The 15110-nt window shown below is 53.9% G+C and overlaps 2 protein-coding genes across 4 annotated transcripts in view; one reads left to right on the top strand and one right to left on the bottom strand.

Annotated features, from left to right (window-relative positions):
- Positions 1-8617, top strand: part of DNAH17 (dynein axonemal heavy chain 17) — a 33619-nt gene extending 25002 nt beyond the window's left edge. For all 3 annotated transcript variants that reach the window (XM_008631372.2, XM_017730063.1, XM_017730066.1), the window contains 17 exons: positions 110-229; positions 735-939; positions 1284-1448; positions 1576-1716; positions 1829-1999; positions 2168-2290; positions 2425-2618; positions 2729-2877; positions 3009-3136; positions 3398-3625; positions 4128-4319; positions 4920-5099; positions 5407-5589; positions 6267-6449; positions 6650-6793; positions 7301-7526; positions 8200-8617. In XM_008631372.2, coding sequence (XP_008629594.1) covers positions 110-229; positions 735-939; positions 1284-1448; positions 1576-1716; positions 1829-1999; positions 2168-2290; positions 2425-2618; positions 2729-2877; positions 3009-3136; positions 3398-3625; positions 4128-4319; positions 4920-5099; positions 5407-5589; positions 6267-6449; positions 6650-6793; positions 7301-7526; positions 8200-8447 — 2980 coding nt within the window. In that variant the 3' untranslated portion in view covers positions 8448-8617. The remainder of the gene's footprint in view (positions 1-109; positions 230-734; positions 940-1283; positions 1449-1575; positions 1717-1828; positions 2000-2167; positions 2291-2424; positions 2619-2728; positions 2878-3008; positions 3137-3397; positions 3626-4127; positions 4320-4919; positions 5100-5406; positions 5590-6266; positions 6450-6649; positions 6794-7300; positions 7527-8199) is intronic.
- The window catches only part of PGS1 (phosphatidylglycerophosphate synthase 1), a 13899-nt gene continuing 6759 nt past the window's right edge, over positions 7971-15110 (bottom strand). The window contains exons 8-10 of the mRNA XM_017730627.1: positions 12278-12426; positions 10112-10254; positions 7971-8381 (exon numbers count right to left, since the gene is read on the bottom strand). Of these exons, the coding sequence (XP_017586116.1) occupies positions 10135-10254; positions 12278-12426 (269 nt within the window). The 3' untranslated portion in view covers positions 7971-8381; positions 10112-10134. The remainder of the gene's footprint in view (positions 8382-10111; positions 10255-12277; positions 12427-15110) is intronic.

Below are 15110 nucleotides of genomic sequence, written 5' to 3'. Positions count from 1 at the left end.
GTCCCAATAGGGCACAGTGGGTGGAAAGCACCCCATGAGCCCCCCACAGCAGCCCAAGCCCCCCACAGTGCACAGGCCTGCCACACAAACCTCCCCTCTCCCCTCTCAGATACCTGGACATCATTGCCCAGGCAGTCTCTGAAGGACAGACACTGCTGATCGAGGACATCGGTGAAACGGTGGAGGCAGTGCTGGACCCGCTGCTGAGCAGGACCACCGCCAAGGGCAGGTCGGCACATCCCAACGCTGAGGGGTTTCACCTGCCCCAAGCAGCCACTACTGCCCCAAAATGCTGGTAGATGCACCTTCACTGTGGGCAGCTTGGGAGCCTGATCCTTCTTTTGCTTTGGCCATACCCCGCAGTGTTCTCCAGAATGTCCCACGGAGGACACCTGTACTGAATGTGGTCTTTCTGACTGTTTTGGTCCTTGGCATCCAGTTCATTTAGTGATTTAAGAGCACGCTCCTTGGGACACCTGCCATAGCTCATCATAAGCTGGAAGGGGAACTGGACCCCAGAGGCCATGGGGGGCTGTGGCAAGGCAGTCTCCTGCTCCTGTTCCTCTATCCTTGCCCTGCCAGGTCTGGTTTGGTACTTCTGCCCTTGCTGTGCCTCTTCCCAACCAAAGAAATTCATCCCAAGCAGTCAGGATCAGCACACAGGCTGAGGGCATCTGTCTGTGATGAGTTACCGCCCAGTGTGTGGGGATTAATTTGTTTAATTAACCAAACAGATACATTAGAATTGGAGATAAAGAAGTCGAGTATAACCAGCAGTTCCGCCTAATCCTGCACACCCGATGTTTTAACCCGCACTACAAGCCAGAGGTGCAGGCTCAGTGCACTCTCATCAACTTCTTGGTGACACGGGAGGGCCTGGAGGACCAGCTCCTGGCTGCTGTGGTAGCCCGGGAGCGGCCAGACCTGGAGACCCTGAAGGTACAGACCTGGCTGCTGGCTAGAGGGGTGGGAGAGGCCGGGGCACTGCAGAGGTTTTGGGGCAAGGGAGCATGAGAGCTCCCCTCCGTGTGCTCACTGCTGTGTGCCAAGAGCCAAGGAAGTCATGGCCAGACCCTGTCACTGCAGGTCCCCCACTGCCCCCCGCAGCCAGCACTGCCTGGGCACGCTCATCACTTCACCCTGCGGGTGATGGTGGGTCCCAGGAGGGGCCACATCCACCTTCCCCTCGCACCAGCACACTGGTGGCCGTATGACAGAGTGACTGGTGCCAGCACCTTGTCATGATCTCTTGAGTGACACATCCCTGGGTGCTGCTGTCGCAGGCAAACCTGACCAAGAGCCAGAACGAGTTCAAGATCAAGCTGAAGGAGCTGGAGGACTCACTGCTTGCCCGGCTGTCGGCGGCTGGGGGAGATTTCCTGCGGGACACAGCGCTGGTGGAGAACCTGGAGATAACAAAGCGCACAGCCAAGGAAATTGAGGAAAAAGTAAACATGCTCCCTGGAGCTGGTGTCGCAGGCAGAGGGACAGCTCGGCTGGGCACCCAGCAGGAGGGTGGGCACTGCTTTGATGTATGACGGGGTTCTGGTAACACCCAGCCCCCTGCACCTCCAGGTAAATGAAGCTAAAGTCACTGAAGTACAAATAAACGTTGCGAGAGAACACTACCGGCCGGCAGCGGAGCGCGCATCCCTCCTGTACTTCATCCTGAGTGACCTTAACAAGATCAACCCCATCTACCAGTTCTCTCTCAAGGTAGATGGGGAGTGAGGAGGGAGAGAGATGTCTGCAGGTGGGACAGAGCTGGGGGAGCACGGAGATCCAGTGTTTCAGCTTTCACGCTGATGCCTGCTGGGATCTTCCTCAGGCCTTCAACGGGGTCTTCGAGAAAGCCATCCAACGTGCGACTCCCAGCGATGACACCCGGCAGAGGGTGATCAACCTGACGGACCAGATCACCTATCAAGTCTACGTGTACACTGCACAGGGCCTCTTTGAGAAAGACAAACTCATCTTCCTGGCCCAGGTTGCCTTCCAGGTAATCCCTGCAAATGTCTGGGGCTCCTGCTGTACAACAGGCATTCATGTGGGTTTAGACAGGTTGTTCTCTTACTCTGGTGCTGCTGTTGGATGCTCCTAGCCTCTCGCCCCTCATGCCGGGGCTGTGGGCATTGGGTGGCTGTGATGCTGCACTCCCAACTTCCAGGTCCTGGCCATCAAGAAAGAAGTGAACCCAGCAGAGCTGGACTTCCTCCTGCGCTTCCCTTCCAAGGCTGGTGCCACATCCCCCGTGGACTTCCTGCAGCACCAGGGCTGGGGTGCCATCAAGGTGGGTCTGTGCAGTCCCCCACTGTGCCAAGGCAATGCCAGCACAGCCCCTGGTGCAGCAGGTCCAGGGTCACCTGCAGGGTGAGGGTGAGCAGAGCCTAGGAGTGATTTAATCCTTCTCTGCGGGACCTGAAGGCACTTTCAGAAATGGAAGAGTTCAGGAGCCTGGAGAGCGACATTGAGGGCTCGGCAAAGCGATGGAAAAGGTTTGTGGAGATGGAGGCACCAGAGAATGAGGTGTTCCCCATGGACTGGAAGAACAAATCAGCCCTGCAGAAGCTGTGTGTGCTGCGGTGCCTGCGCCCTGACAGGATGACCTATGCCATCAGGTATGCTGATGCCCAGCACAGAGCTCTCCTGCAAGAGCCCCAGAGTGTCACCACACCAGCTGCAACCAGTGACTGTTCCCAGCTCACAGGATGATTCTATTTTTCTGTAGGAAATTTGTGGAAGAGAAGATGGGAAGCAAGTACGTGAAAGGAAGGAGCATTGACCTCTCTGAGGTATACAAGGAGAGCAGCCCCTCCACGCCCCTGTTCTTCATTCTCTCCCCTGGCGTCGACCCGCTGAAGGATGTGGAGGCACTGGGTGAGGCATTGCCCACTCCAGACTGGCACCAGTCCTGACGGCCATAAGCTGCTGCGGGGCCAAGAGGCCAGAACCGCACAGCCCCAGCTCAGTACTGATGCTGATAATGACAGCACACATTCCCCTCCCAGGTACAAGGCTGAATTTCACCATTGACAACGGGAAGATCCACAATGTATCACTAGGGCAAGGCCAGGAGGTCGTGGCAGAGCACGCCATGGAGGTGGCAGCTGCAGAGGGCCACTGGGTCATCCTGCAGGTGGGTGGGGGACAGTGGGGCGCACCACAGGTGCACAGCCCTGATGGCAACCGGGCACACCAGGGCACAAAGTCCTGCCAGCATCCGGGCACACCATGCATGGTCACCCCATCCCTGGCGATGGCAGTGACACTGCCTGGGCTAGCTGGCTGTACCCAGCCCAGGTGCTGTTGTGTTGCACTGCACCTTCTCCCTGTGGAGCCACAGTAGGAATCTGGGGGGGAGGTGAGATTCACAAGGTCCAGAGGGTTTCTTTTGCAGAACATCCACCTAGTGGCCCAGTGGCTGGGCACACTGGAGAAGCTGGTGGAGCAGCACAGCCTAGCCAGCCACCCCGAGTACCGACTGTTCATGAGCGCCGAGCCGGCCCCCACCCCTGAGTCGCACATCATCCCGCAGGGGCTGCTGGACAACTCCATCAAGATCACCAGCGAGCCGCCGACAGGCATGCGCGCCAACCTGCACGGAGCCCTCGACCTCTTCTCCCAGGTACCCACAGCTGCCTCCTCGGGACCACTCTGGGCAGCGTGTGCAGCTCATCCCCTCCCAGGGTTCCACAGGCTGAGCACCTTGGGGGTGTCACTGCTGCCAGGGACACTGCACCCAGAGCCAGCCTCTGCCAGCACAGCCTCCTGGAGTGCCCAGAGCCCCCCTCTGCCAGGGGTTTAGGGGTAACCAGAGCTGCCCAAGGGTTTCCAACACAAGGAAGTGCCAGGTTGCCAGTGCCTTTCCTGAGGCAGAACCTGGAGCTGCTGCAGCTTTGCCATGAACAAGCTGCCTCAGCCATCAGCAGGGCATTGGGGTGTGAAATCCAAATTCTTTCATAAACAAATGAGTGCAAAAATTACCAACTAGAAAATCATTAAAATACAATTGTATGCCTCTTTTTTTCTAATAAACACCTTCAGTTCTCTTTTGCCTATGAATGTTCTCCACTGAGGGGCATCTGATAGTAATATTCACCTGCAACCCCCTCACTATTCCTCCACAGGAGACACTGGAGCAGTGCAGCAAAGAAACCGAGTTCAGGTGCATCCTGTTTGCGCTTTGCTACTTCCACGCCGCGGTGGCCGAGCGGCGCAGGTTCGGTACCCAGGGCTGGAACAGGCCGTACCCCTTCAACAATGGCGACCTGACCGTCTCTGTTAATGTCCTGCACAACTACCTGGAGGCCAACCCCAAGGTGAGGGATAACAAAGTGACCGCTCCTCAGCACAGCACACACTGCAACAATTGGCCTTTCTTAGAACATTCACCAGTTTGCAGCACAAACACCGTCTCATGAAGAAGCCCAGGGCTAGGAGCAGTTCCTCCCCTGCTCCCTGCACACTCAGGCAGGGGAAGGGGATGAGTACTCAGCCCAACTGAGCTGGGTGGGAGAGGCATCAGGCACCAGCCAGGACAAGTGCCTGCCCTGGCCCATGCGCCTGCCCTGACCCGTGCCTTGCTGATTGGTGGGTGGTTCCACTAAAAAGCAAAGCCCGCCCCAAGAATGCAGGTGCAGTGAGCAGGGCTGAAGTCTCACCTTTAGACCTGCCCTCACAGACATGATCAGTGCTGGTTGGAAAAAAGACAGGATTCAAACCACAGATGACTGTGTTCATACTGGAACAAGGAGAAATCTGTGGGTGATCAATAGACACCACTCTTCCTAAGCTTCCGTGGGTCCAGGGACTGTCACCTCCCTGCACACTGGACAGGTCAATCCTGGAGCCATCATTCCGTGGCCCTGCAGTTGCATGGGGAACTCCTCGGGAGTCCCAGCTCGAGCTTCTCCCTACAGGTACCATGGGATGACCTCCGGTACCTCTTTGGTGAGATCATGTACGGGGGGCACATCACTGATGACTGGGACCGCCGGCTGTGCCGCACATACCTGAGCGAGTACGTCCAGCCCGAAATGCTGGATGGGGACGTGTCCTTGGCTCCAGGGTTTATGATCCCTCCCCGCTTGGATTACGAGGTAAGAAACATTGCAATTTGCTCTGGATAAGTGCGAGTCCACGTCCCCGCTTGCCCACCAAGGGGAATGTAGGTAAAGAGTGTCAATCCCCTGGAAATGTGCAGAATTGCTGCAAAAGTAATTCCTGTGGTTGAGACGGAAAGGGAAAAACTTGGCTGAGACACAAGTTAAAAAAGAGCCTCTGTGCACACAGAGGCAGGTGCTGCAAAGGGCCCCGAGAGTGGTGACGGGTTTTCAAGGTTGCAGGGAACTTTGGGCTCCTTTGCCTGTACTTCCAAGCTAACGCTGCCCCTGACCCTGCGCTCAGGCCTACCACCAGTACATCGACGACAACCTGCCAGGCGAGAGCCCCCACCTGTATGGCCTGCACCCCAACGCAGAGATGGGCTTCCTGACCGTCACCTCGGAGAGGCTCTTCCGCACAGTGCTGGAACTGCAGCCCAAGGAATCCGACGCTGCTGGAGGCTCAGGTACCTCCCGAGAGGAACAGGCAAGTCAAGTCCTGTCTCTTTATGGTAGAAATTAACTGATTTTTTTAAGGTGGGGGAAGTAATTACAGTGGGAGAAAAACCTCTTAAGGGTGACAACTGAGAGGCTAGAGAGAGGGGACACAGACACAGGCCCAGAGACAAATGAGAGAGCAGGCCCCATAGCAGCAAGGCAGGGATAGCTGAGGGAGGTGACTCCAGCCCAGCCAGGCTGTGCTCACCGGCCTGGGGATGGCGGTGCACACGGCACCGAGGCAGCCAGCAGCACAGTCAGGAACCTCACGCCCTGATGGGGCCAAGATGCCCCACTGGCAACATGTGGCCTACGTGGGGCTCCTCAGCAGATGGAGCTGGCTGAGGAACCTCCACTCATGATAGCAACTACAAAAAACAAAGATTTAAAATAAATTTTTTAAAAAATCATCCTCCTGACTGCCTGGATTTTACACTTGAATTTCACAGCCTCCATGGCCTCAGGTCTCTTACCCTGGCTATCAAAAAAGAACTACAGCTTTTTAAGACCCAAGAGCAGTTAGTAACAGAATGGAGCATTAGTAACAGAGGAGGAGGTACAAAGAAACACCAGGGCAGAAAAAGAAAAAATCTTACCAACATCATTAAATGTGAACCTGCAGCATTTTTCTCTGGGTAAGAGCCGTTTATGGCATTCTCATTTCAGGTGAAGTCAGTCCTGGATGAAATCCTTGGGCAGCTGCCAGAGCCGTTCAACATGGAGGACATGATGGCAAAAGCAAAGGAAAAAACCCCATACACTGTTGTAGCCCTCCAGGAATGTGAAAGGATGAACATCCTGACCCATGAGATCAGGCGCTCGCTGAAGGAGCTGGACCTGGGACTGCAGGTACACAGCACGCAGCTGCCTGGATCATCTCCCAGTACTTCCAAAGTACTCTTTGCCTTTGCTGCAGCTCTCACCCATCAAGCTGTGCCAGCTGCAGCCGGGCAGCCCCAGCCTTCTGCTCCCTGAGCCCACACACAGCCCTCTGCATGTCCCACCACTGGCTGCAGGTGACACTGCCTGGACTTTTCTCTTTTTCAAAGGGAGAGCTGACAATTACATCCGAGATGGAAGAGCTGGCAAACGCTCTCTTCTATGACAGCGTTCCAGAATCGTGGACACGTTACGCCTATCCCTCCCTCCTCAGCCTGGCAAGCTGGTATGCGGACCTGCTCCTGCGGATCAGGGTGAGCAGAGCGTGTGTGACAGTCAGAGCTTGGGGCGCGAGCAGGTACCCCAGAGACCAGGACTCTCCCCACCAGTGCCCTGGTTTATTGGTATCTGGTTTATTTCTCAGTATTGATTTAACCAGCCTGAAGTACCTGAAAAGGGCTGTTACCCCAGGCATGGGAGCACAGGTCTGACCAGGGTTCCCATTACAGTACACCACTGTAGGAAAAGAGCATCAGCTCCCCCCCCATTACAACTCTGGGTGTTCCATAAAAAAAAATGAGTAAAACTGGCTTTGTTAAAAAATAACAGCATTATTTTCTGCACTGTGAATTCAGGGTTTCAGCTTCATTGCTGCAGGGGAATCTGCTGTTTATTCCTCCCACACCACTTCCAGCCGGTCCCCACTCTGCAAGATCAGCTGAAGCTTGGGTTAGGCACAGCAAAGCATCAGCTCTGTCACAGTGTCCTGCAGCTCACAGCACACCCTCCACCCCAAAGGACTCTGCTGGTTTATTTTCCAGGAACTGGAAGTCTGGTCAACAGATTTTGTGCTGCCTGCAACAGTGTGGCTAGCGGGATTCTTCAATCCCCAGTCCTTCCTCACAGCCATCATGCAGTCCACAGCCAGGAAAAAGCAGTGGCCACTGGATAAGATGTGTCTGGCAGTGGATGTGACCAAGAAAATCCGTGAGGACATAACATTTCCCCCTAGAGAAGGCTCCTACGTGCACGGGCTCTTCATGGAAGGTAAAAACTGCATCTCTGAGATGTTTCAGACATGCAGCAGGCCTAGCTCAGCCCTTCTCCCTCGGCAGCTCAGAGCAGGGCGCCCGGGCCCCACCTGGCTCCAGGCTCGGCTGCCAGCTGAGGGCAGCACTGCCCGGACCACGCCGCCTTTCCAAACCGGACACTCGTGTTTAGCAATTCAGGCTCCAGCTCACAAGCCCCAGGGCTCCCGGAGCTACAGGGCTCTAGTGATTACGTATGTCACATTCTCCTTTGATGCTCGAGTAAGACAAATTGAGAAACTCAAAGCCATAGTAATTACTGCTAATGAGAGGGAAGGAGGCAGTTCAGCAGAGCAGCTGAGGGGTCCACTTGGACAAAAGCAGAGAGCACATGGGACAACATGTGATAGATGCCACCACGGCCAGTTACCCTAAACTCTGTAATTCCCATATAAAGCCGTGCTGAAGGGAGGGGTGGGGACAGAATTTATTCAGACATCCCACACACAGTAAGGCAAATGCAGTCCTGGGTCACAGTGAGATGAGAACATGTCAGACCTAACCACTGCTGAGCCACTCCACCCAACCTTAACCTTTGAGCTCCCACCCATCAGTAGTTCTGCACAAAGCCCCTCCAGCGAGAAGCCCTGGGGAAGGTGTCAGGGTGCCCTGACGGCGCTGTCACGTTGCAGGTGCGCGCTGGGACGTCCCCTCGGGGTCGATCGCCGAGGCGCGGATGAAGGAGCTGACGCCTGCGATGCCGGTCATCCTGCTCAGAGCCATCCCCGTGGACCGCATGGACACCAGCAACATCTACGAATGTCCCGTCTATAAGACACGGACGCGAGGGCCCACCTACGTCTGGACCTTCAACCTGAAGACAAAAGAAAAAGCTGCCAAGTGGGTCCTGGCTGGTGTGGCTCTGCTCCTAGAGGCCTAGACTTCAATGACAATGGAAAACAGCAATACTTTTACTTGTAAAAACCTCCAAGTTGTGTAACTCAGTCTGTTTGATTGTACCAGAACCATTTTAGCAAAGTATCAATAAAACCAGTGCTGGAAGCGCTGCCCTGTGGAGCCTGCTCTCACAGCACACAGGGTTCTCAGGGCGGATACTGGTTTTCCACTGGCGGTTTCTGACGTGGTGCTGGTGGGGAGCCAGACCACCGTGGGAAGCCAGACAGAACAACTGCACACAAGTGCCTGACTCCTTTCCCTCTCCTGGCTCTCCATCTTCCCACAGCTCTTTGTGTGATGGCTCAGTGTGAACTAAGCAGAAACTCCCCACACTCCTGCACGGAGCATGGAGTGTCTGGCTGCAGCAGATGGGCGAAGAAAAGTGCAGGTGTGGTCCAGTTCACCCACACCCAACCTGCACCGCCCAGAGAAGGTCCAGCTGCAAACAGTTTCCTCTCTGAAGTATGTTATTTCTGTTTCTAGGGTACGGAACCTACTCAGCCCTCTCTTCACAACAAATAATTTGTATCAGCAGTAACACACATTAAGGTGAGTAGATTTGCCAAGGCTGGTCCCTTTGGCATAAAACAATTCACCAAAATCCCACCCTGTGAAATATTTACACAATTACTTCTGAAGTACAGTTACATGAAACTTCCCTCACAGCTCACAATCAGACAAGACCCAAGGGCAGGCACAGAGACCAGCTCATTTCTTTATAGAGCAGCAGTATTTATAATCAGTTACGACTGAGTTTCACGCTTACTGACAACTTTTTTCAGGTGCCAGAAATCCTGTTTGTGGCACTGCCAGATCAGAAACCCCACCAGTGACACAGGGCAGCCCCACCCTGCACTCCCACACATTTTTACCTGGCTTCCAACTACCTTCTTTGCAGGATGTTATGGTTCAAGCCTCCCACTTCCATCCCAAACCCGCATCAGCACTAAAAGTCTTCTCCTGCCCCTCCACAACTCATGAAAGACACTTGTAACATATCTGAATGTGAAGGAACCAGGCAGACCCTGCTGAGGGGGAGGCCAGAGTTAGGTAAGTAAAAGGGATATGGGAACACGCAGCATCCTGGGCACACGAACAGTGATGCCAACTGCACAGACTGTGCACGGCACAGGAACAGGCCAGAGCGATGTCCTGAAGCTCACAAGGGCTCGAGTCATGGGGCAGTTGAACAGCCAGGAAACCCAGGACACCACAAAACAGAAAAGCAAAACCAACTGCCCGTGTTAACTACAGAGACAAAGCAAAGCCCTGACTGGATACAGAAACAAAACATCTTAAGTATTCCAGCAATGCTTTCTATTGGCTGGTCAAGATAACACAAACACAGTCTCTCTCTACAAAACTCTGAAAGGGACATTTCAGAAATGGGATTTTTATTTCCATGCATGGAAAATACCCCTGTACGGGTTCTTTGTCAGTGGCCCTTCCAGAAATTCTAGTAGATGAAACCCAGTCTGGACCTGAGCACTGATCCCAGTCCATGGCAGCCAGTACCCCAGAGGAACTGAGAAGTGCCTGGTTTTCCCCACATCATCTGCATGTCCATCATCTTTCTTTCATGACAGAGCACTGCAGCTATTCACTGCAGTCACTTCAATATAATTCCCCATAAGGCAGCAAACTCACCCAAAGCAGCAAATTTTCTTCTTTCAAAAGAAATTCTTGATCAGAGGTGTCACCAGCTTCACCCACAGCTTCACGTAACGATTTGGCTGCTCAAACGTTGATGTTGAGACCACTCCTGAGCAGAGGTAAAGCTGCTCTTGCTCCTGAACAGGGAAAGAAACATCATCTCAGTAAATCCCAAGTGTCAAATTATATAATGGTCTTTTAGAGAAGCAAATTCTCAGATAAAGCTGACCAGGGATCTTGCCACAAGTATGCATCATTTCTCGTCAAGAATTTGCAATTTAAACTCTACAGAGAACAAGGGTAGAGGGTTTTGCCTTTTTGTGCCCCACAGTTGCAAGAGTTGAGCTTCAGTTTCAGAAAACTCCTCAACTCCAGGCTGTAACTGCCAGAAAAGGAAACCTCACCCAACCCTCCTGGGACTGGCTCACACGGCTCTTTCTAGACACAGCTCAGGCGCCGCGTTTGCAGATGAATGTGCAGTCGTGATCTCAGCTAAATTACCAGAAACACTCGGGCCCCCACAGCGTGCACCCAACTGCTGAGGGAGGAAATGAACCACCCTGCTGATAACATGCTCACAGCACGTGAGAGCAACGCTTTGGTCACAGGTAAGCGGGGTTTTTAGCACAGACAGTCAGATTTCAGGATCTGCAGGCAAACAAGGAGCAGAACAGCTCCTGGAAGTTTGTTCATCATCTTTTTTTATAATTGAAGCTGTCACAAACAGCAGAAAATACTCTGCACTATTTAAATTCAGGGTGGAACAGGGAAGCAGGAAACAAGTACTGGAAAGTAACACCAAAAAGCTGAACCAACAACAGAAGCAAGACATTCATCTGCCAATTCACTCCAAGAGCTATCATCAGCCCTGCTGTGAGGATTCTGCTCCACGACCATCCAATATGCTGAGGTCCGAGCGCTGGAGGCAAGGCCAGTTCCCTGAATCAATCTCAGTTCATTCAGAGAAGCACCCAAAGACACGCAGACCACTCACATTTCTTCCCAAATCTCAGCACACATTTTTAAAATGGAACTGAACATTACACAGGCAAAGTGATTTCATGGCAGCATCCCAGGAACGGATTAAGTCTTCTAAAAAAGACCACAGAAAGTAAACACCCAGTCCATCTCAGAATCAGCTTCCAGCAATCGGGAATGGTTTAAAGCCCTTTGAATGAGATGACTGCAGCCCTGTGTGAGAAAATTCCTTTGTGTCACATTTCCATTGATTTTCCCCTTCCATTAGAAACAAGCAGAGGCAAGATATGAATTGAAATACTCAAGCAACTCTTCCAGTAATAGAATTGGTTTTGATTAGATACACTCTGACTCATCCCAGAGAAGAGCCCTGATGCAAGAGGGCAATTCCCATTGATCTTGCAGACAACTCTGCCAGCACCTGCCTCACATAGTGCATTTCTGAGGTCTCCAAGTCCCACAGAGGCACCAAACTGATCTGCTTTGAAACAGAACACTGTAGGAGAAATGACTTGGGACGCTCAGTTCCAGCAGAAGATTCAGTCAAGACAGCTGGAGAACCAGGCAGGATTCAGAGCAGCAGCAGAAGTGCTGAGCATTCCAAGCTGCCTAATTAAAACAAAAACAGCACAAAAAAATCCTGGGACATTGAATATCAAGTCACTTAAAAACGTTTGTGTCAAGATTATACAATGTTATATTATTTGTCAAGATAAGAATTTTGTCACAGAACTTCACGGGCAACCCAGCCAGTCCAGAAACCCTCTTCCAGTCCAAGCTCAGACATTCCAAGAGCCCGGCCTCCTTGCCCCAGAACCTATCACGCCCTGGGCAATGCCCAAATGTTGGGGTTAAGGCTCAGAGGTGCAGCGTGGCTGGTGAGCAGAGGAGCCAGCAGATCCTCCAAACGCTCTCTGCGCATCCAGCCCTGAGCACTCCCAGTACCCGAGGTCACTGGGGACATGCATTCCTTCCCGTTAGGGCCTCATTTCCCAGCACTGGGTACTTGCAGCAGGCAGCTCATCAATAGTCACTTCACTGACAGCTCCTCAGGACTCCCCATGCTCCAGCAGCTTTTGAGTTATTGTAGCTGGAGGTTTTTATTGCCACTGCGTCATCAGCATTCCCTGTGTGACCCAGAAGTACAACATCCCCACGGCATCCCCAGAATCTGTCGCTTACCTGATGGAGCTGCTGCTGCAAGGCTTTATTTTCTGTCACTATCGCAACCTGAGCTTCCAAGTCTCGATGAACTGATCGATATCCAAAATTTGGAGAGCCAATCAGGGTCAGGCAGGGCAGGTCACTCCCGGCCAGGTACAGCCAGAGGCCTGCAGGAAAAATGAGGAAGAGAGGCAGTGTGACAGCTGAGGGAACAGCCAGGGTGGGCTCGCACGGTCCCTTCACTCAGAGTGAATTAAATGCACTAAAGGTGGATTACAGATTCTGTGCAGGACCTCGAGAGCAGAGAGCAGCCCACCAGGGCCTGCAGGGCTGCGACGCTGCGCGCGGGGTGCCCTGGCACAGCCCAGATCCAGGCGTTCTGACTGGGAGTGCAGCACCCCCAGTGCGCCCCACAACAACCCAGAGCAAGTCCCTGCCACTGCATTAGAGGCTGTTTTGCACCACAGTGAGTTCAGAAACGCTGAGAGAAGGCAAACAGGTTTTCAGTGAAGAAACCAGCCCCAAAGCCCCAGGCAGACAGGCTAGGTCTGTCCAGCCTGTCCCAGGGCCAGTGACCAACCCCCATCCCGGGACATGAGGAGGCATCTCCCAGCTCTGGCAGGTGAATTCACATGCCACTGAGAAGAGACGCAGAAGAGAAGTGCAAATTATTTCACTCCCTCACTTCCAGAGGAGCCACCAGGGATGAGATCAGACTCTTGCCAGGGCACCTGGCCCCCGCCGCCACTCACCAGCACAGCTCCCACAGCTCTGCCAGCACAGAGAGCAGGCGGGACAGAGCCCAGGACAGGTTTTCAAGGGAAAGATGAAAATATCACATTATTCTCAAGCACACCACTGCAGCAGGGCAAGAAGGAACAGCCACAGGAGAGTCAGGACTGCTGCCAAGGAGAGGCTGCACGGCCACTCTGCACAAATGAAGCCAGAAAGCCTTTGCTCTCCTCAGCACAGCCCTGGGTGAGTCCCTGGTAGAGGCTTATCCCCGTGGCTGGTCACATACAGACTGCAACAAAGAACCCGTAGCATAAAAACCACCTCGGCCTTAAAATAGCAGCAGGTTTCCTAACTCAGCCCCAGAGCAGTTCCAAGAATGCCTTGAGTAAGATGCTGCCGATTCACTGCCAGTTCCTGTAACCTCCTCCCCGCCCCCACAGCACACACTCACAGAGCTGGCACTGCCCTAAAGCCACGGCACCTCCAGCCCCCGCGGGCTCACCCCGCCACAGAGGGGCTGAACAGCCCACCACGGGCTCTGGGAGCCACAGGAAAGCACCCACATGGCACCGAGTTTTGGCACGTTCTGCCACCAAACAGAACCCTGCCAGGGGCTGTCTGGTGCCTGACCAGCCAAAGGCTGGACCTCTGCCCAAGCAGCAGCCATGACGAACAAGTTCCTCGCCTTCTCAAGTGTCCTGTGGCAGTCCCACAGCCTTTACAGGTCTCTGGTTTCACAGCCATCTGGCAGGATCTGCTCAAACAGTGACTCACCTTTCCAGCAAGGGGAAGCGCAGTTTCCCAGCACCAGTCAATAGCAGTAACAGGGTTTATCTCACGGCACACAGCCACCTACCTGCCCAGCTCCCTGCCACAGGAACCTGCTTGGAAGGCACTCTGATCCCAAGGGATGTACCCATGTCACCCTCAACACCACACCCAGGAAAGCGGCAGGTAGGCTTTGGGATGTCACAGTAGGACAGCTGCTGGCAGTCCTGCTCACACGTGCATCCCATCTGTGCAGTGCTCTGCTATACCTGCATGGTGCTGAATGCACCCAGGAGAGACAACCCTGGGAACACCACTGGACACTGTGCATGCAGATAGGAACATTTTACGGGGAGTGGGGGGGGCCATGCAGCACAGCCACAGTGTTTGGGGTATGTCAGCGAGATGCCATGGGAGACTAAAGGGTGTCTCATGTCGCAGCCCAGACAGGAAGCACCAACAGGCACTATTTGCTGCTGGGGATCCCATGTCCTTAGTCAGGAGCTAGGCTCCATGTGCTCCTTGTGCACATGCCCTTCACATCTCCAAGGCTTCCTCCCTTCCCTCTTCTGTCCTTGTCCTCTCTGCCACACCACGTGACTCCTGCAGAAGGAAACGAGGTGAATCCAACATGTGCCAAGGGCAGAGCACGCCAGAGGAGGAGCTGCACGCTGATCCTCCCAGCACTCTGAAGGGGAGTGGAAACAAGGCAGCAAATGTCTCCAACTGTCCCTCCTGCTAGGCAAGGGAGCGGCTGAACTCCCAGCCCTGCATCCCTCCCCAAGCGAACACCCCACAGTAGAGAGCCCAAAGCGCTGTCCCACGAGGCCCGGCTGGCCCAAAGAGGACCAAGTGCACTTCGGTAGCTGGGAAAAGCAGCCCTTGTTTCTGGGCTCAACTTACGCCAAACCACATCCCCCTGGGACTTAGCAGTGTCCAACAAAGGCAGAACCTGGGAACCACAGGTCGCTCAAGACACAGGACATCCCAGGCAGGCAGGCAGGGACCTCTCTTGTGGTGACCTGCATGAGATAAGGGTTTTCCCTGCATTCCTGATCGTGCTGGGGAGGGGCATGACACCCTGAGATCTGTTTGTTATTTCAACACAGAGGCAGCCAGTAGCACCCAGGAATTTTCAAGAGTCAAGAGAAGGCCGACTCTGCAGCTTTCCCTCTGACCACCTCTGAGCCTCCCTCTGAGCACCCCTGCGAGAAGCAGGGAGCCATTCCCACTAACAGCTCTCTTCAAAACAGGAATGGCTGGAGCCCCAGTGTTCCAATCACAGCCCAAATGCTCCAGCCAGAGCACCCTGCTGAGCTTGTGAGAGCTGGGCATAGTGTACTCAGCA

This window comes from Corvus brachyrhynchos, unplaced genomic scaffold (assembly GCF_000691975.1).
Source record: "Corvus brachyrhynchos isolate BGI_N302 unplaced genomic scaffold, ASM69197v1 scaffold340, whole genome shotgun sequence".
NCBI lineage: Eukaryota > Metazoa > Chordata > Aves > Passeriformes > Corvidae > Corvus > Corvus brachyrhynchos.
This window is presented reverse-complemented; position numbering and strand designations above follow the sequence as displayed.